The sequence below is a fragment of the Trematomus bernacchii genome, unplaced genomic scaffold, assembly GCF_902827165.1.
Source record: "Trematomus bernacchii unplaced genomic scaffold, fTreBer1.1, whole genome shotgun sequence".
Taxonomy (NCBI): Eukaryota; Metazoa; Chordata; class Actinopteri; order Perciformes; family Nototheniidae; genus Trematomus; species Trematomus bernacchii.
The window spans coordinates 6,292,901-6,314,957 of record NW_022988097.1 but is presented as its reverse complement, the minus strand read 5'-3'; the positions used below and the strand labels follow the sequence as shown (position 1 = coordinate 6,314,957).

The following is a 22,057-nucleotide window of genomic DNA, read 5'->3' as shown; positions in this document are numbered from 1 at the left end:
TAAAAGCGGCTAACAGTGTCATGTCATGTAATGTCTATGACCTTCCTTGGGAAGTTTGGTATTTCGATTGGAAAATGAATTGGGTTTCAGATCATAAGGAAATGTTGGAATGGTGAGGGCTAACTTTGCACCGCTGCTGTGTCCAATGGTTGGTCATCATTTATTTTAGCCACATGGTTTAAACTGGTTTGATTTTCACTATACATGCAGACATTTAAAAAAAACGTTCATTTTCATGTTCCCTATAATGCTTAAAATCGCATCTGGGTATTAAGTCCCTTTAACAATAAATGCAAGATGAAGAATAGACCTATACGCAAAACGTTGACATTTTATTTTATCTTCCAGTGTTTGGAAAAATATTGTACAGAATAAAGAGAGATTATAAATGGTTGTTTTTAGTAATATGGACACTTTTGCAGTGCAGGAAAGTGAATGGATATCCATGAAATCCGTGCGTCTCTAGGGACCTGTGGGGTGCGCTCTGAGGGTGTACACTGCAAAAAAATGTTCACCCTTGCAAGGCAATTAATGCAGTATTGAGTGTGAAAAGTGTTGTATGTTGAATTATTAAGAAGTGAAGACATCCTTCATTAGGTTACACAACTGTCACTTCTCTTCTGTGCAAAAATACTAAGACGTTTGTCATTGTTGTCGATGTGTCATTTCCTTTCAAAGGAATCTGCTCAGGTGTAATGAATACATGTAGGTATAACCTGATTCTTAAAGACGTGTTTATTTAAGAACCAAATGTACCTGCAACAGTGAATAAGTGAAATATATTGCCGCATTGTGGAAGAAAAAATACGCTGTTTTGAGATAACAAAAAATAAATAGACTTTGAGACTCAACAGTTTTGAAACACGATCATATTTTTTGCAGTGTGGCTACTGCTGAAGTCATTCTCCGTCTGATACAACAGCAGCCAAGGACAAGGAGCATCAGCAGAGAGAGGAAACAGAGGAGAGAGAAAGGTGCCTCCTCTTGCCATTGCGATCACTGTCTCGGTGTTGAATCAATGTCGGTGTGCATGCTGCTCTAACAGGAGGCTTTAGGAGTGGCGGGGAAGCGTTGGATTTAACTTCACACACGGACAAATCTATGCTTGGATTTCGGCTCTTTTTCCCTTCGCCAATGCAAAAGGAAATATGCAGCGAAGCTTCACCATTCTCTACACCAGTTTACTGGGGCTGTGCTTTGCATCAAGCTCAAGTTTTCCAAGTAACATCAATATAGGTGAGAATGGCGCACACGTCTCAGCTCTGAAACCTCTGTTTCAAGTTTACCCCGTGTCTCTTGTTGTATTGTGTCCACAATTAACTCCTGCTTCTTTGCTGCTCAACAGGAGGATTGTTCCCAACCGAATCACACGAATATGAGGTTTTTCGGTTCGCCCTCTCTCACCACCAGGACATCCCCAAACTGGTGCCGCAGGTGGATATGGTCTTGTTGGGGAATAGCTTCTCCATGACATATGCCTGTAAGTATTAAGGCTCCCTCACGTGAAGAAGATTACATTTGTTGGCATTTTCAATATGCTGTGTGTTCAGCCTGTTGTTCCGTCCCCTCAATCTGTTTATCGAGTTCGTAAAGAGCGCTTGGAACTCCATGGTTTAAAACCATGCGCATAATATAAACGCATACATTATAGATCTGCACAGATTTGCGTGTGTTATGAGGTTATCATCTTAGTAACTGTTGCGTGGGACCGCTAAATGACTTATTTTCACTGCTTTCCTTTGCATGGTTATAGCGTGATTTTGAGCTCTTGAGAATCCAAGGGGATTTAAAACCAACCTCTGCAGCATCAGCATAGATCCTGTCATATAACATCAGGTTTTATATGAATAAAACAAAAAAGGTTGCAAGTGATCCCTGTGCGCATTTCCTTCTAACCCCCGAGGTAGAGAACACAGAGCCTGAGCGCAGATCAGGGCTCTCAGGCGATGTGAACAAAGAGGGAAAAAAAGACTTAAGTGCATTTTTAATTAGCCACGGATCACAATCTCTTTTTTCTGGCTAAACATGCAATATGAAACCCTGCCTCCCTTAACAAAGATATTCGCACAGGCTTGCACATATTTCAACTTTTAGAAAGGCTTTATCTGCCTTATCTTTCTGATCTTTTATAATGTATGAATCAGCTCATGACAGACAGATCTGAGTGACCTTAATAAATAATTATGAGGCATTTCAAATTAAATGTATGCCATTCTTGCAGTTGGATGCAATATTACGCTCAACAAGGAAGAAAAACAAAATCATTGCTCTGAGTCCTTGGTCAGAGAGTACACTGTTCTCCTGTGGTTGATAATGTGTGCCATTATGCCAGCCAAACAAAAAGCTTGACAAAAGAAATGCCAGTCGTAATTGTTTCTTCTTTGTTAACCCTGCACTTATCCTTCCTTTGTATTCTGACAAGATTTTGTCGCCCTTGAGGCTTTTCAGCTCATTTTTCTCAATCCATATACTCAACTCCTTTGAAATTGCCTGTGGCTCATTCACACTCACTAGTGAAGAAGCACACTTTCAAGAGATACCCTTTGACAACCGCGCTGTCCTGACTCTGCCAGGTGTGCGCCTCAGTTATTTGATTACTCTTTCAGACATTGATTTTTAGCAGTACTTCTTTCGAGTTTTCCTGGATTTAAAAACAGGTCTTTATTCCATTTCCACTGGCTTGAATGCAGCTGCAAATATGAATAGCTCAAAGAACACGCGCAGTTATCTAGACACAAAATGCAGATAAAAGGACATTCTGACTCTGAGGTAAGAAAAGTCTTAGAAATGGACTCTGTAACCTTTCTTATTTGTCTGGTTTGGTATCTTGAATAATCTAACGCATCTGGTTAGGGAACATAATTAAACATTCTTAAAGGTTATTGAATACAGTCACCACAGCAGTCAATGCACTCGACGAGTGCACCTTTTTCAAATATTTTAGCCTTAATAGTAAGCAAATACCTAATGTGTATCTACATAATGGCTAAATAAACACAATCATCAGCATATTCATAACATTTGGAACCTAAAGCCACAGGGTAGGTTGTATGGCTTGCTGATTATAGGCACTGCAGATGGCTCCCCGATAAATTTGGGTCTATTTGGCCACCAACTTGTAATTGACACCTCGACAAGTCTCCTCCCTTAGTGCTGTCATCCGCGGGGTTGATATTTGTATCTATGTGTTCCAAGTCCTCATGATTTGTCAGTTGCTGGATTTTGCCCACGTTGATGCCAACAAAACACCTTATTAGTCAGACTATGAAGCCAAGTAAAGATCAGAGCTGTCTTCATTACCTGAGCTAACTGGATGTGAGTAAAAGCAGCACATAGATATAGATGTGGGATTGACTGGTGCTTTTTTGTGCAACCCTGGGTCTTCCTGCAAGGACTTTAATCCGTCCATCATGGTGCTCTGTGACCAGATAAAACTGAGGAGTACAAACCCTCTGCTGCAATGTAAAAGACACTAAAGTCTATTGTTCTCGACGTGTCAATGTTTAGGTGAAACAGCATTGTGGCAGAAAACTCTGCTTCACGGTCTATTGTGCATGTAGTAGGTTTTCAGGAAGCCTTAGATCATCCCACAGGCATTGAATCAAGATCGTATCTTGGGTGGTAAAGGGGACAATGTACTCTCCAGGGTAAGAAGAACTAGTTAAAACATTGCAAATACTCTGTATGGGGATCACGGTGTAATCAGTGCGGCAGTGCTGTTTAAGATAACATATACCGGTATATAATATACATAATACAAGGTGAGTGAAAATGCATAGATATCTGTTTGCCAATGATTGATCTAAAGGTCAATCAAGCGCAGGTAGTTCTGGCATCTGCAGGAGGAAGGTTAGTTACAGATGGGTTATTGCTCAGCCACAGCTGTAGTTAGGAGATTGTGAAGCCTTAGCACAAGGGATTGGGCCTCCTCTTCTAAACCAAAGTTCTAGAGATAGTTCTCCACATAAAAGTCATTAACGTCTTCTCCTGATTGGCTGTGATCACAAATATGCTTCAGTTGCACATCATCGGCTGCAAGTGGTCCAAAATAGATCCTTTATTAGATTCATTGTAACTGTCTGCAATATACCTAGTACGGGTATTTGGTCTTGGACCGTGATCACATCTTCATACCCATCTCGATTATGCTGATTACTAGGAAAAACCTTACTGACTCTACAACTTCTGAATTTCCTGGTACCATATCTTCAAAACTCAATAGGACTTTCATTGAATCAAGTCAACCCAACAGCACCAGCATAACAGATAATCAAAGCCATTCGAATATTTAATCTAATGAACCATACGCACAACAGCAACAACTGAGAGTTCCAAAAATGCTCCAAAAACGGTACAAAACGAAAGGTTTTGCTCTTATCTCTTTGAGTAGACAGATATCCATATACTTTACACAAATTGCACCTCACTTAATATTACTCTCCTACCTGTTAATAAAAAACACATTCAAGAAGTTCAACCTGTCCATATCTGGCTTCATAGCGTGCGTCTTTTTTGCGGAGATGCATTTAAAAGCCACCAAGAGCTGCAGTAAAACATTTGGAAACCCTGACAGTCCCCCAGGCAACCCTACCACCAGCCCCCATCCCCTCCCTTCCCTTCCCATCCCTTCCCTTCCCTTCCCTTCCCTTCCCTTCCCCCCAGCCATTTAGGTGCGGGTAGCCAGGCAGAGCTGTGTAATGAAATGTAAACACACCCAAGATGCCCTCATTAATGAGATGGTCCTTTGCTCAGAAGGGAATGTGATGCGAATTTGAGGGTGAGGCTGCGGCTTACGTTTCCAGGGAGGTTGCCGGCGGAAAAAACATGGTGCAAATAAGCAGGAAGGGATGGGGGGGGAGGAAGGTGGTACATAATAATGTCACTGTCATGCACCTAATGGAGGGACAGAAGCATTCATACAACTGGAACAATATGGTGATGTTGACTCAATTGGCTTAAAAGCACCATCCGTTAACTGCTTTTTGTCTTTTATTCAGTATATTGGTATGGTTGCTTCTAAAACAACTATTTTAATTACCCACAAAGATATAATACCCATATTTCTGGAAACGTGAGATTGATTGTTTTATCAAGGGTCAATGCCGATATTCTTGTTTTACTAGAGCTTAACTGGATCTATCCGCTGTCAGCACTACAGAATACCAAAGGCTTTTCCCTACACCCAGTCACCCCTCTCAGTGTTCTGCACGATGCCATCAAATATGACATATTTTCATCAATGTGTCATGCATATCCCTGCCATCCATGGGTATGACGGTGGGCTGTTGGAACAAGCATGTCAGAAAGATTCACAGCTGAGGGAGACGGCAAAAATGAAAGTGACACCTCTTCCTGCTCTGTGTCACTCGATCTGAAAGACTATTTTGGATTTGTTTCTAAGGGAAAAAAGGGCTCCAGGGCATGCTTATAATGAATCAGATGAGAAAAACAGCCTATTCCTGAGTATCTATTTAGTATGCCTGTGCGGAGGAGTGTGTATGTGTGTGTGTGTTTGCATCTGGGTGCCTTTACTTGCAGTTGTGTAGGATGTCTTGAGTGAGTGACAGCTCACCCCCGTAAGCGTGCAGCAGTGTGGGAACGTGCCCGGGGCTCTCGGAGTCCACAAGTGTGAAAAGCAGCGGGTGAATGGGCCCTTGTGCACGGGGTGAATGGAGCTCCGGATGAGGGTGATACTCATCAGCTGGCTCTTATGACTAGCAACTTCCTCCAAAAGCAAGCCCTCCCACACACACACACACACACACACACACACACACACACACACACACACACACACACACACACACACACACACACACACACACACACACACACACACACACACACCACACCACACCACACCACACACACACACACACACACACACACACACACACACACACACACACACACACACACACATTTGCTGGCACCTGTCTAAAGAGCAGGATAAAAGGGGCAAGAGGTTGAGGGGGTTGATGGACTAGGGCAAAAGTGAAACAGAAAAACAGAGAGGCGAGAGAAAGGAAAACATAATGGAAAGAGACATTGAATGTTAATGATTCATTTTATTTCCCGCCTGCGGAGTCATTGGGGAAGTAATGACGATGGCAGCACTGTCGGCATAATGTGAGACAGGATACTGGAGCTAATTTGCATTTCTCTGTCTTCTTTCTTCCCTTCACATACACAAACCAAGCAATAAACACCTGTATTTTTAGCATTCATCAACATGGATCGTGGCATTTTTTCTATAAGTGTCTTTGTTTTCACATTATCACAGAAAGGCTTGCTGGACTGGCTCCTTTTAAGTGTTTCCAGTGGTTAAAAATAACTGCCAGTGTGGAGAATTGTATTCACTGTTCCCCTCAGTTAGATATCCCATTACCATAATCTGGTATTGACTTGGTTTGTAATAAGGACGTCACTGAATCGCTAGCTTCATGTCAAATCCCCCGCAGGCTCACGCCTATATTATCTACTTCTCTCTTTGATATTATACTTGTGTGTGGCAAGATTTAGGCTAAGCTTTAGCTATTTTGGGATAGAAATGTGTATTCAGGAAAGTGCACCCAGCAACGAAATATAACATTTCAAACTGGAATTTTAGTACAAGTCAGAATGTACAGTATATATACACAAGTACAAAACTGGCATTTGGCTTTGTATCCAGTTCAGCTATGGTGATAATAAACCTTTCATTATAAACAATTAGTGTAACAATTTTGAATGTCACTGCAGTGTAGGCACAAGTGTTTTCCCGCGTCATGGAGGGTCAGTTAAATAAGATTGGAAGACAATCTATGAGGCAGCCATGATCAATTAACTGAGCAGTGAAAATATGCCTGCTGAGCCAATCAATACAACACAGATGGGAGGAAGGGGGGGCGGCTGGCTTCCCTTTGGCAGACATACGGGACAGATATGAATCACTGTTAAGTGACGGAAAGAATGATCGGTGTCCGCAGCACAGAAAGTGTACAGGTGAAGGTGAAGTACAGGGGACTATTATATAATAAACTCACTGTCAATAATGAGTGTAAACATAACAGCTATAACTATATAAGTATGGCATTGTTGTTATATGATGTAGCCAGGAATATATGCTGATCAAAGTAGTGCTACAGTTCGGTCTGATAGTTTAATCATTTAAATAAATTATTGAGAGTCGTAGAATAAATCCCTGATCAAAACAACATTGGGACCAAAAGATGGGTGTTTGTAAAGGAAATAGGTGTTAAATATTTTTACTTAGTTTCATTTAGTATTGCAAATCTCAGGTGAAGGCTTCAAGGCATAGGACTGAGACAGACATTGAATATTCAAAGACTGGTGCAGTGGTTTCTCAACATAATTCCAGGGTATTACAATTGAATTTTTGTAGTTTGGTTTTTCAGCAAATTAATTGCTAGTGGAATCTTGGAACGCTTATTCATCCCTAAAGGCAGTCCAACAGATTTAAAAACATGATTAACGAAACCATTTTGATTGTGGGAATGAAGGAATATTGTAAAATGATTACTCAAACTGACTCAAATTTGCATAGCATATTTCAGTGTTTTACTTAAAACGTTTTTTTTAGATCAATAGCTCCACACCTCTTTGGCTAGTTACCCTTTAAAAATAAAGCAGTCCGTACTTGTGACCCAGTTTCAAAGATTCCATATTTTGTTGGGTTATGACCAGTGGAATATTTTTGCCTGCAATAATTTTGAAAGCCTCGTAATTCAAACCAAAGATTAAAGTATTATAGATGGAGTCCGTCTACTGCAAAACCACCTGACTTAAGTTTTCTCATCAGGGTAGATTCTTGCTCTGAATACTAAATAGAAATGTGTGTGAGCTAGCGAGACTGCTTTGTAAAGTTCTGCGGTCACACACTTGCACACATACAATAGCTAACAAGAAACAGAGCTCGAGCAGATGCATTTAATGTATTATTCAATGCAGCACATCTAATGCTATCACTTCACACAGTAATGAGCAGAAATATGCAATAAAGCTTCGCAGGGGAAAATAAGAAGACAATTGAACTGTCTGTGTTTAGCATCGCAATGCTTAAAAATACCCAGCCCTCTTTAGGATCTGCCAGAAGAAACCAACAAATAAATATCAGTCCCCTGGAGACTTTATTTTTTTATTACTTATAGTCACCTTTTTTCTTCAAATCATTTACCCCTTCAGGGGCAAACAACACCCGAGAAAGGTGACTCAGCTGGGATGGATGTGTTAAGAAGAAGGTGGTCGGGGGGGTGTAGGTTAAGCTGTAATTTCAGACCCGATGGCTGGTGTCACTGAGGCTCAGGGGTGTTGTATTTTATTGTGTAGCTACCGTGTCAGTTATTGAGGTACAGCAGTGGTGACTGGCTTCCTCAGTGCACGTGTGTTCAGAGGGATTACCGAGTGTCAATGTGTTATTGGAAAAGGCGGACAAATAGCAGATCAGCGCTCCCTCCTGAATCTTCTGGACATGACAGTTATTTGTCGAGGAGGAAACAAAGAGAATGGTGGCCGGAGAAACAAAAAAGACATGAAACTGACGGTTGTTCTCTAGAGCTACAGGCTGGCAGGTGCTAGTTTGATGAATGAGAAGGCTTGGATTCTTTTTTCTTCTCCGGAGCGCCAAGGCTAGAGAATGGCCCATAGCAATCAATGTAGATCAGCCAAAACTGCTCCCCAAGCAGCAGGGTGAAAGCGTGTGGGGCAGAAGGGGGATGGACATTGTTTCTGTTTTTTGTGTGCCTTTGTTGCTCTGCAAAAGAAAGGAAGAGGGAATGTGGCAAGGAGTGTAAAAGAAGGAATAGCTTATGAAGGAGAAAATATGCAACCTGTCATTTAATCTCCTCTACCTCTATAGCTATTCATTTGTTACCCCAATGGTGATTTAGTGCCTAGAGGTTTGAATTATTTAGTGTTGACAAGATACCAGTCTTTATCACACTTACACTTCTTGCCACATAAACACTACACTTTCCTGGTGACAGTGTCCACTCTGTTTCAGCTTGCTCTCCTCATTGTCTTTCTAAGCCTGCTCCAGATCCTTCTCTGTATTCATACAAGTTTACCAAGTATTTAAAACAAATCTGTCGTCGCTGGGTTTAATGGCAGCTGGGACGTGGAGGTCTGAGCTGAGACATGTGGGGCTGGCAATTAGAAAACAATGTGTTTGGGGATGAGGACCAGGATTTGTGCTGCGGGGTGGAGGGACGAGCGTCGGATGATGGCAGCTGTCATGTTTTTGCAGAAAAGACAGAAGCTAGTCTCGCTTTTTTTTTCAGAGTCTATCTCAGGAGCCTCTGTTTACTTTAATGAGGAACAAAGCCTACAAGCATATTTAACACAGAGACAAAGTGTAACTGCCATTACAGTGACAACACACAAACGCTGTTGTGCGTAAATGTTTGTTCTACTAAGTGACTGCCATGACATGAGGCCTGCAACAGTTGGCATCATTGGTAGACAATAAGAGATTGAAAACCATTGGACGTTTAAAGACATTTCGACCACTCATTTCATCATACAGTTCATACTATTGTATCCCTTTATATGTAAGATATTCTTGCTTAACTACGGTCCAAAGGTGGGCAGTAGTAGGCTTTTCATTTATAGATTGTGACTAACCTTTTTCCTTCCTGAGTGCAAGCATATTTTCTTGTCTAGCTGCTCTTTAGTTTAAATCTGTAATTGACTGGATTGTTTTTCAAGGAGAAACCATCTGAAATTCTACTTTGCTTAGAAAAGCCCACTACATTCGGTCACTTGCTAAATTGCGTTCGTGTTTTGTGTTTTGGAGAGGCTTAAAAGCGAGACACATAGATTTTGCTCCTAAACCCCATGGTTTTTATTTCAACATGAGACAAAATTAAGAATTAAGTTTAAGAATAAACGTTTATATCAATATGAGGAAATATAATTACATTAGTTAAATGTTTAAAGGTCCCATGTCATGCTTTTCCGGTTATTACCCGTCCCCTTGTGTGTTATGCAGCTTTTTATGCATGTACAGTAAATGGTCTGCAAAATCACAAACCCTCAAAGTACACCCTGTAGCGAGTACAACTCTAACACAGCGTAGTAATCAGCAGCGAACCGCTTCAACACGTGTATTTCGGTGTATTCAGGGCATTCATTTTGTTATTCTACTGTATTGTTGTTTTATAGCTATTTGTTAATGTAAATAACCCAATTTGTGTTCTTTGAAATTGAAAAGGATATTGCATTGTGTTTGTTACTTTCGTTGCAGTTGTATATATGTCTTAAGTGTAATTTGGCTTGGCTTCCTATTTTGTATGGACATGCTTTTATTTTGAAGGAGAGTTAGCGCTGTTGACAGGAAGTTGTTGTTGCTATGGAAACAACGTGACGGAGATTAACGGAGAAAAGTAATATCTACATATAAAGACGGAGAAAGTAAACAATAACGTTTATGGTTAAGTGTTAGCACCCCCCGAAGAGGCACAAGCTCTTACAGTACGTTGATATTGGAGATTTCAATAAATTCAATTTGAAAAAAAAATGAAAGATATTTGGTTACAGCCCTAGAGTGTTGCGGGTGTGTGTGTGTGCTCCGGCCGAGCTCGGGCCGGGCCTCGCCGTGTCCCGCCATCCCGCAGACCCCACGCAGCAACCAGGAAACAACACCAGCAAGCCAGCTCACACTGTCCGCTCCTCATAGCAGCGAGCCCCGCAACGTCCCGCCAACACGGCACCCAGACCCCACGCAGCATTCTCATCTGTTTGCCATTACTGGTGTCATTTTCTGGTTGCTAATGCCATTCGTAACACATAATCACTGATGTTCCGCTGTAACGGTGGTGGACTCATCAGAACAGAGTGGGCGAGCTGACCAATCAGAGCACAGTGGGCTCACAGGGAGGGGGGGGGGCAGGAGCTCCAACAAGCCGTTTAGGACAGAGAGTGAATACACATACTATACAGAGATGCTGTATGAGAAACCAATGTGAGTTTGGAAAATTGCACAATTTAAATCTATTCTAGTAGACCTCAACAATGGAATTATGATCAGTAGAAATGGCCATGACATGGGACCTTTAATGTTGAAATAGTAATCATTATTTTCATTTGTAACAAAAAGTGCCAAGTTAAGGATTTTCAAATGAACGGATGTGCTGCTTTTATTTAAAGATGTCACCATTGAGAATTTTCTGGAGAAGAATAAACATCTTATCAGCATTAACATTACTTGTCACTTGCAGCTGTAGTTAGTTGCTGTAAGATAAATAATGCAACATATCTGGTTGTACTCATAGATTCTGCTCAGGTATTGTTATGAACGCTTCATTTCCCACTGGCTCGGCAGCAATGTGTTAAAGCCAATTGTTAATTTATTCATCAGTATATCTAATGAATTAGCATGCAGGCTGTGTGTTTGCCTCTTCGTGCTCCTCTTATCCACCTCCATCACTTTTACTGTCAGAGAATAAATGTGTGAGAGCGACCGTCCCTCTGCACCTGTCGACACTGATACGCAGATGGGCAGGTAATTGCGAAGGGATGATTGTTAAGGAGATAATTGGAGTTTCCATACCCCCTGACAGGAGTTGGTCTGGGCTGGGTTTCTGACCCACTGCCCAGGTAAGCATTTATTCAGCAGGCGGCGGGGCAACGTATCAAACCAGATTGGAAATGTGGCGAGGAACAGCGAGGAGGAGAGACAATGGCCTAGTGTGAAAGGGTAAGAGAGTGAGAAGAGAGAAATGTGCTCGGCGCTGAGGGGAGTGCTCTCACACCCTCGATTACCCATTTAATGAGGCGATGCCGTGCCATTGTTTTATTACTTAGAGGAAATAGGAGGAATCTAGATTTCGCCGTGTGGTCTCACTGTTTCCCACTGATAGGCTGGCATCTGTTCCCTTTGTTCTCAGCAGTCCCCCTATCATCTCCTCTTACAGACACTAATGCTTCTGTTTCTTCTCCTCTCCAGAAACAAGCTTTGCCTTCTGTCTGCCCTCACCTACATGTTCAAGACACGCTTGCTTTTTGGCTCATCCTTATTAACCTCCCATTACCCCCGTTTCCACTAATGTAATCTCTCATGAGTATCCAATGCTTCCCGACATTAATCTAAAATCTGTTTGGCTGGTCAACTGCTCTGATCGCTGCTATTCCCAGCGGTGGGAGCTTAAGAGTTTAGAGCCTTCCTGTCTGCCATCTAACTCTTTTTGCTAGTTTTCTTCTTCTTCTTTTCTTCACCTCCCTGTCTGTCTTTTCCCTCCCTTTGCTGTGTTATTGTCTCTGTTTTTTGACACGCACACACAGTGACATAAACACAATTGTATTGCTCCTGCACAGGCAGTAAATCTCCCTTAAGCTTGAGGAGCTAAAGCTGTTTATACCAGGGAATAGCGAGTGCACCTCTCTGGAGAGCAACACTCCATGGAGCATACGGATACTCTAGAGAGGCAGTGAAGCAAGGCTCACCTCCTCCTACAAACCTCTCAAACCTGTTTTGCATTGCTTCACTCGGTAGACTACCCCAGAGGAAAGAATGTCTTTGCAGTAGATTGACACATTATCATGGAATGAATGCTTTTCAGATCAGATTTAGTTTGTAGGAGACCCCAGATAAACGTGTCCTCACACTAAAACCCTCCTACTCAATTTGGGGAACAGCTCAGTGTGTGGTCGAGCGCGAAATTAGCAGTAAAGTTGTCAAGTGGGAGTTAATGTACAGTGTAGGTTTCAGTTTGTCTATGAATAAATGCTGCAGCTCCTCAAGGCCCAGACGTAATCGTTTTAAATGTAACGATGACATATGACGTGACATATTAAATGTTGATATCATGTTGAAAATACACATATGATAATAGCTTACTAATATGTATACTATTACTGCTTCTTCTTCAAAAACGTCTCAATTGTAATATATAAACCATAAAAAATAACATTTGAGATTCACCTTTTTCTTTCAACTTGTGACGGGTGTATAACATGATGACCAGGCTTAAACTTGATTTATTTTAACTGCAAACTATTTTGCATTTGCAATACAGGTTTAAATAGTGTTTTCTCTTGTAAGGATGTTACTAGAATCAATACATTGTCACAAAGTGGATGCTAAAAGTCCCAAAACAAGAGATACTCGTATGTCAGTCTGGCCGATGCATGTATAAAATGTGTTTGTTTAAAGGAGATGGTTCCCTCAGCAATAGAAACTAGAAAAACAGAAATAATGACGACGTGTTTATCTTCATAACAATAATCCTGCATAAGTGGTTATATGGGAGTGCATGAGATGTATTGTTTTGTTTTTGTAGTTCGTAGAATTTCCCTGGTATTGTTAGCGACTTTTTCATTGTTGGTGTCCTGACATCCCTTATCTCCTGTCAGCCAGACAGTTTTTGTTTGTCTCAATGGATGCAAATGTGCCAGGGTGTGACTCGGATATCGACTTCTTTTGCTCAGCCTCTCATTAACGAAGCTGATTAGCTCTCTGGAAGATGGATGGGACCAGAGGGACCACAACATGCTCTCTGTTTTTATTACACACATCATCTGACAGTTATTAGCCATGGGTGGCTGGGTGGAGGATGGTTGTGTGCGTCTTCTAGTGTCTGGTGTCAGATGTGTTTATCTCCCCTCAAAGTGCTCTGTGGTTGATTGAGTGACCCTTCACCCTTGTGGAGGTGGTGTATATTACCGCCTGATGTGACAGCACCCTCCCTGCTCCTCTCAGCCCTCCCATCTTTCAACGGGAAACCTTATAACTAAATATTGAAAAGATATAGCCTCTGTTAAGCCTTTATTTGAAGGCTGACAGTACACAGATGACAGGAAATGAGGGTAGAGGGAGATGGGGGGGTGACTCACAACGAAGGTGCCAAACCAGACACATCGAGGGACTCTACAGTTTCACAGACAGCTCCATAACCATGAGACATGCTAACTGACCACAAGACAGGCAGTTAGTATAAAGTATTTATAGTATTTGTCATGTTGAGCTTTATTCTGAAATCCTCTACTGGTGTAATAACAAAACATCTTTAACATTAAATATTCATCAATAGAATATTCTATTTTCCTCAATAAAACATGGCTGAAACAACTGATTCATTTTTTAAGAATGTGTTCAATCGATTTTTTTTTCGGATTTATAATTAGTCAATTATAAAGCATCAAGATTAAATGTCCACAGCCATGCTAGGAGCTCTCTTAGGCTGTACTGCAAGAAAAATGCTAACATGTTGTTATTAACGGGTTCAGTTTATAGTCTTCTATTTACAAGTACATCACAAGTACAGCTAAGGCTGATGGGGAAGTCATTCGTTTTCACATATTTGACGAGGATGAGTGGACATTTTAAACTGCTGACGGTAGGAGTTGGCGATTTAGCCAAAATGTTCTATCATGGTATATGTAAATTGTGAAAGCGATGCCTCTCCCTGCTTCACTTCACTGTCTTCTCCTCCATGTCTGCCTACATCACATCACCTTTTGGGGCAGCCAGATTTGCAAAAGTGTGAAATCACACAAGATGATTTACTGTCTCGTGATGATGAGGTCTTTCTGCTTTGCAATGGTGTTTATTAAAGTACCTCTTTTTCATACATTTTTCATTTGATTTGATTGATTCAGTTTTTACTTGAGTTTAAAGAAAATGGATATACTGATGATTTAAAATAATTGATAGTTTCAGAACAGTTGTATTGTGTTCTTTTTTGCTACCAGTTTTGACTGAAAAGAAAAAACAAATTTGACCTCCTCAGGCATTCACGTCTGAAATCTGCGGTCTGGTGGTTTAGAGGTGACATTGGATGGACAACATAAACCCCGGTGTAGTAGAGGGATTGAGTCTCACCGAATGAAGGTGGTGTGTGACTTTGGGAGTCAATCCGGCAGGGTTATGCTTAGGTGGGAAAATATCAGAGCTGCATTCAGCTGCTTACCCTTTCTTTACCCAGCCTTGTTCTTCGCTGCCTGAGGGGAAAAAACTACATTTTTGCTTTGTAGTGTCACAGTAACTATACAGAATAGTAAATAGATGAGCTACTTAATTGAATGTTCTTTTTGTGTGGAATCCGTTGATTCCTCAGTAGTTATTCCCTTTAAAAAAAAGACTACATTGACTATATTAAAATGTATTATGTTTGTATCTGTTTGATCCTGTAAAGCAGGGGTTCTCAAACTTTTTGTTTATGCGGACCACTATTTATTATCAAGGATTTTTGCGGACCACCTCATATGCAAACCGTACAAATAAGTACATATATAAACGTAGTGTTAAAACGCCGATATCTTTTTATAGTTAATTATAGACAATCAAATGTAAATTGAAGCCTATCTCATACTTTTGTCGCACGTGTGACCGGTGTCTGTCTGCGTTGTGTATGTTTCTCAAAGAGGACGGCGGACAACTTCTTTCTTTCTTTTGGTCCTTGACCATATATTCAAATCTGTAGCATACAATCATAGAACACAACATCTGCATCAGCGAACATGAACTGCAGCTCCAGCTCCAGTATTGCAGGAAAGGGACGCATAACACAACGTTTACAATAAATAAAATAGTTTTTCGGGGTTCGGGTGTTTGGTTAGATTTTAAATAAACAAAGTCTTGGCTTTCAGAATATGAAACTTTTATTTCCAAAATTACACGATAAATACATTTTTGAAGCTTGTAAAGGGAAGATGACAGGCACCCCTCACTCGCACTCTGCTCTGCTCTTCCGCAGCGCCGCTCCCCCTCCCTCCCGCTGACATTATGAATGTAAGGCATATAGTAATCATAGGCAGGGGCGCCGCCAGGGATTTTGGGCCCCATGTGAAGACCCCCCCCCCCCCCGCGCGGTGGTTTTGAAATGCTCCCGATTTCTGAGGTCTCAAGGTTGGCAAGTATGGACCCGCATGTGGCATGGACCACACCCACCTTTTCTTTTGAAAAACTGGGTGACATACTGTCGCCCTTTTGTCCCTCTCTCTTGTCTTTCTCTCCTTTCTTTTCTCTTTTGAAAGCCTGACTTTGTTAGTCATTGAGACATCGTACACACGTAAGTACTAGCATCCCTGCTCCTCACATGCTCTCACTCTCTGCTAGAAAGTGCCGGTGCAGCACCGCGGTTGGAGGCAGGACCAAACCATTACATGTAAATAGAAGGGGGTGTACAGAGGCTTTGGATAATTAACTGTTGGAAGAAAATAAGTTAAATGAATCATACGTTTAGTGAGTACATTATCAATATAACGTTCTATTAATGTTAATTATTGATGAATGATGAAAGGTTACTTAAACATTTTTTTCTTAATGTTCTAAAATTGTTTTGGGCCCCTGTCAGTCACGGGCCCTTAGAATCGTCCTAACTTTTCACTCCCTTACGGCAACTCTGCATATTTTGCTTAAAGGTAGGGTTTGAGAAACCGGCTCGAGATCGCTAGAATTTGAAAATACACCACCGGAGAAAATCTGCCACTTCCTTACAGAGCCCCTCCTCCAACACACACGAACGCGCACATGACCAATGAGGGCACGAGATAAGTTTGTGCACAGATGGAAGGCTGACAGGCAGGTAGGCCATCCAATCATTTTAGCCGGCCCGGCTAAAATGATTGGTCGTGCTTTTTACAGTACTACGGCTTCCACAGATGACATTTTTTTATGGATTTCTTGTCAAAGCACTTAAGATATTCATTGCTATCGGGATGTTAAGAGCATTCCATGGAATATAACAAAAAGTGTATCTCGAGCCGGTTTCTCAAACTTACCTACCCCACCTTTAATATTTGGAGTACAAAAACAATCCTGATATCATTAGAAAGCTAGGAATCTCCTCTTTCCAACAGTGTATACAACTCAAAATGTGTCTCCGGGTCAATGCGACTGATTTCGATAGAGCAGGTCACATATGAGCGGGTCCCCGAAAATCCTTGATAATAAAAAGTGGATTATATTTAGCTTTTTTCCACGGACCACCTGCGCGGACCACAGTTTGAGAACCGCTGCTGTAAAGCACTTTGAATTGCATCACTGTATGAATTGTGCTATACAAATAGATTGCCTTGCCTTGTCTACATGGTTGAACATGAACCCTCCAATCAGTGCATTCTCTCCAGCTGAACCCATCTTCCTGCTGCTTTGAAATTCCTTCTGTACCACTGACCTTAATGTTGCACAGGATAATAGCATGCAATTCCCATGGGAAGAACATAGTAGAAGCCTTGTGTTGCTTCTGTGTGTGTTTGTGGAGGCGTATGATGTATATCACATCCTTATTGGAATTGGTGGTTTGCATGCGGTCACAGTAAACCCATGAGTCCGGGTCACATGTGCTTACTGAGCCAACATGCTTTCCTCATATTGATTCTGGTTGTTGCTTCCCCCAAAAATACATTTGAGAAATTGTTTTGCGTCCACCCGGTACATTTCAATTCGACAGTATTGATTTTTTGTGACATAGAAAGCAATGCAGAGCTATTTAAAAATAATCACACACATCCACCCAAAGGAGCTGCTCTAATACCACAGGCACAGGTTAGTGTGTGAAGCTCTGGTGGAGCAGCTGGGAGGCAGGTACCATGCACACAAGGGCACCTTGAAACATTTTACTGATTATTTTTCCATTAAAAATAAACCTGGTTTTACATAGTTAAGGTGCCCATTCCAATTTTAAATCAGGATAATTGCACTGTCAACAACTCAAGACATCTGTGTGTGCTTGTTTAAACGTTTTTAGATTCCATCATTGTTAAAAACAACAAATACATTTTTTACAGATTCATTATTAATGTTGTCATAAAATCAAAGTCCCTTAAAGAGTGAGCCAGTAATGGTTCAGTGGTATCAGGTGATCTTTTGCCCAGATAGAGAATGAAGGATGCAGTATTAGCTTCGCCCCCCTTCCCTCCATCCACAACTTCAGATGCAGGAACAACTGTCATTAACACGCCCTCTTTGTGCAGCCGGCACAGACACGTCTGTCATTCGATATTTGGCTCATGCTAAGCAGAGGAACAGCTGCGGGGCGCAGGAAACAGCGAACAGGGAAAACAGTAGCCGCGTGAGTTGTTTCTGACAGCTCCTCCTGTTGTGCGAGTAAGTGTCCCTTTAGGATTTGGGCTTTTTCCCTGCGGTCCAAAACTATTTGACTAGTCCAAATGCTCAAATCAACTCATAGGAAAAATTTAAACAGGGTGAAAATGTGACGTTTAAAGGTCCCCTATTATACTGTTTTGCATCAATATATAATAGGTCTCAGATATATACAAAACATGTCTCTGAAGGGTTTGGCTGAAACACCAAACAGATCATTGCAGCATCCCATAATCCCCTCTGTTTCAGCCCTGTTTCAAAAGTGCTGATTCTCTGTCTGTTACTTCAGATGAAAATAAGGAGCCCCTCCCCACGCCCCTCTGAGAGATATTTGGTTAAAAAGAACACAATGGTGCTCTAGGAGGAGATTCAGGTGATAAGGTGGGGGGGGGGGGGTACCTTGGTTGGTTATTGGCTAATGGTTACACAAGACAAAACATCGTTATGACATCATAAAGTGGCCAAAATCTGATCAGCTCATTTTCAGACAGGTTTTTATATAAATGGATCAGGACAAAAAAAGAGAATCTTTTTTCCTGAAACTTTCAGAATCTCTTTACACAGAGGGGACACATGTTTATGTATAAAAGACATGAAAAAGTGGATTTTGCATAATAGGTGACCTTTAAAAGACACTTCTTTCATCATCTGTATGCTAAAGAGTTTTGTTGACTGTTGGAAATAATGATGTTTGTTTTGAGTTCAAATTCAAATGTGACGGCGTGGAAATGTGCCCCAAATCTTCCATTATTTAAGAAATTATCTGAGGATTTTGCAAAGCAATGTCAGTTTTCAAATTTGCTAAATCCTCGAGGGGCAACCTAATTATGACAAAATGTCCAAACACTCACATTTCTCACTTCATCTTCCGAAAGTCCTTTAGCAGCTCTGAGCTACTGTTATCCCTGCCAGGGAAACAGACCGTTGCCCAGGCAACCTCAGTTCTGCCGCCATGGCAGCTGTAACTGTGGCGAAGGGGACGCGGAGTGCCAGGGTGGACAGGTGTTACCGGGGTCTTCGGGATCACCAAGGGTCTCCTAGGCCATCCTCCTACGTCGTTACACATGTGGAGCAGCGCTAACAAGCCCCTCGCACACCAACACACTCCTCCTCTGCACTGCCATCAGAACTAGACCCGAGACCGCTGAGTTACACTAATATTCTGTGTCATGCTCTTGTCGAATTAGACGTGCACATGGTTCTCTTGCCAGCTCGGAGCAGGAGGTCCGTGCCACATGGCTGCGTGTTTCTTTTTTTGCTTTTTTTGTCGGATACACATACTGTAGGTATGAGAAATGACTCATGTTCAGTGAGACATGGTAACCTGCTGCAAGGCAGAGTAATGGGACACTGCACAAAAAGTCAAACAAGCTCTCATTACCTTTCATCCAGGCAGAACATGGAGGCCAGCGCCCAGAACTGGTCCTAGAAAATTGTAAGGGGAAATAAAACGTGTGCTAGTGGAAAGCAATAGCTGAGAGTGTGTCGATTTAATAGCAACAGCGTGTGCAGACCATGAAGGAAAGATAGTTCTGTTACTGAGTCAGTGTGGCGAGGCTCGAAAATGTCTATTTTCAGGGCTTGCTTTAAGTAGGGTGAGTCACCAGGCTTTTGGAGCACTAGAGACTGCATGTGTGTGTGTGTGTGCGCATGCTTGTATGCACATGTATTTTTATGTGATACCGCTCCCTCTCCCTCTATCTCCGTCACACACACACAAACAGACACACACATGTGCCTGCCCGCCGGGTGCAGGTCTGTGACGGGTTAGGCGTTTTGGGTGAGGGCCATCCTTCTCTCTGTCTTTCCCTCGGCTCTTAGCAGTGAGCTGGCCCTCGCGCAGGGACAGGCAGCAGCTTCAATCTGTTCGGTAAATACTGAGATAAGTAAGGCCCACCCATTGCCGTGGCAGAAAATAACTCACGCCAGACCTGCAAGGGCAAAGATAGCCCGCTCTGTAGAAAGTGTGGAGAGGGCATACCTTCTGAAGAGAAAACTGTGTACATAAATTAGCTATTTTGAGATATTTGGGGGTGGGAAGGAAGGCAGAGTGACAAACAGACAATGAGAGAAAGGGAAATGGGAAGAAAAGCAAATGAGAGATGCAAACCTCCTCCTGCTGCCAGTGAAATGTCAATGGAACCCTGGGGATGCATTGATTAACCTCTCTACTCCTAATCTGCCTGCAGCCTCTGCTCCAATCACTGAAGGCAAACACACAGACTGGTGCTCAACAGATGGACAATAGGGCCAGATCGGCATAAACAGGCCTGGTTTAAAAGAGGCAAGGCTACCAGAGCTATTTTTGAACTGAAAATTCAAAAGCACTTTGGGATGACTAACCCTAACCCATGTTTTAATTGAAAGAGTTAACAAAGTCTGACCAATGACAGTTCCTCATTTTAGTCTCCCTTTTTTAGATGTATTTTCCCTTTTAACATCAGAGACAGCTTATTCTCTTAGATTTAGGATAGAAGACAATGAAACAAAAGCACGATGAAAACGATTGCAGAGTCGTTTGGTCTAAAAACGATTAAAAAAGTAAAATATTACTTACAAGAGGCGAAGGGGATGACTTCAAAAAGCTTTTATGTTTGATTAAAAGTCCCAAACTTAAAAATGTTTGCACTGACTGTAATTCAATACCATAAAAAGCAGAACATCTTCAACTCGGAAAACGCCGGAATCGACCATCTAACAGATTATTAGACGAATCAATACAGCCTTAAAGGTAGGGTAGGTAATTCACTTCAGAAACACTTTTTGTTATATTCCATGGAATGCTCTTAACATCCCGATAGCAATGAATATATTAAATGCTTTGACAATAAATATATACAAATATTTCATCTGTGGAAGCCGTAGCGCTGTAAAAAGCAAGTCCAATTATCTGCCTCGGCCCGCGCCAGATAACTGGATGGCCTACCTGCCTGTCAGCATTCCATCTCTTGCACAAACTTATCTCGTACCTTCATTGGTCATGTGCGCGTGCGTGTGTGTTGGAGGAGGAGCTCTGTAAGGAAGTCTGAAGGAAGGGGCAGATTTTTTTCGGTTGTGTACTTTAAAATTCTAGTTTACTTGAGCTGGTTTCTCCATTCTTACCTACCCTACCTTTAATCCAATGTGCTTTTGTCTCTCCCACAAGAGGCAATCTTTAGAGCATAATTAACTCCTTAAATGATCTTTTCAGATTGGTTTATGTGTCTGTTTGTTTGTCAGCAGCTTTCTGAAAAACAAAAAAAATAATGGCGAGAATTTCTTGAAACTTGGCTTCATGAAGCACCACCTCTTACATTTTGGAGCGTATGCAAAACATGGGTCAACTGCACTGATTATTCTTCACTTTCAACAATAGAGCATTGACTTGGCAGAGGTTAGCACCCTGAAAGTCCCCTTTTAGTTATAAGTATAATCATTAAAAGCCAACATAGAATATATATTACATGCATTTAAATCAGCTGTATGAAGCTCTGTATGAATACTTAGATTATTATAACATTTGTTGTGTACTAAAGTAGCAATAGTATTTATTCAATTGTGTTGAACAGGAGTTGATACTTATATTTCATAGTCCTCTCCAGAGACTAACTTCCCCCTGTATTTTCTTTTCTCCGGCAGTTTGCTCCCAGTTCTCCAAAGGTGTGTACGCCATCATCGGCCTGTATGACAGGAAGACGGTCAACATGCTCATGTCCTTCTGCGGAGCGCTGCACGTCTGCTTCGTCACGCCGTCCTTCCCCATCGAGACGGCCAACCAGTTTGTCATCCAGCTGAGACCCGAGCTCCAGGACGCTCTGGTGGGAGTGATCGACCACTACGGGTGGAACAAGTTTGTCTACATGTACAGTTCAGACTCAGGTAGGAAATCATTTTATTTTAATTTTAAACGAGACATTTTAATAGAAACCTTTATGTTTTTGGGATTTTCAGGTGAGACAATACAAAAAACATTAGGGACAACACAACAACACATAATAAAACCCACAAAACAATAACAACTATCAATGACAAAAA

General features: G+C 41.6%; 1 protein-coding gene across 1 annotated transcript in view; it reads left to right on the top strand.

Moving 5' to 3' along the window:
* Window positions 1–973: 973 nt before the first annotated feature.
* gria1a (glutamate receptor, ionotropic, AMPA 1a) overlaps window positions 974–22,057 on the top strand; it is a 71,988-nt gene continuing 50,904 nt past the window's right edge. The window contains 3 exon segments of the mRNA XM_034121429.1: window positions 974–1,236; window positions 1,346–1,480; window positions 21,662–21,901. Of these exon segments, the coding sequence (XP_033977320.1) occupies window positions 1,149–1,236; window positions 1,346–1,480; window positions 21,662–21,901 (463 nt within the window). The 5' untranslated portion in view covers window positions 974–1,148.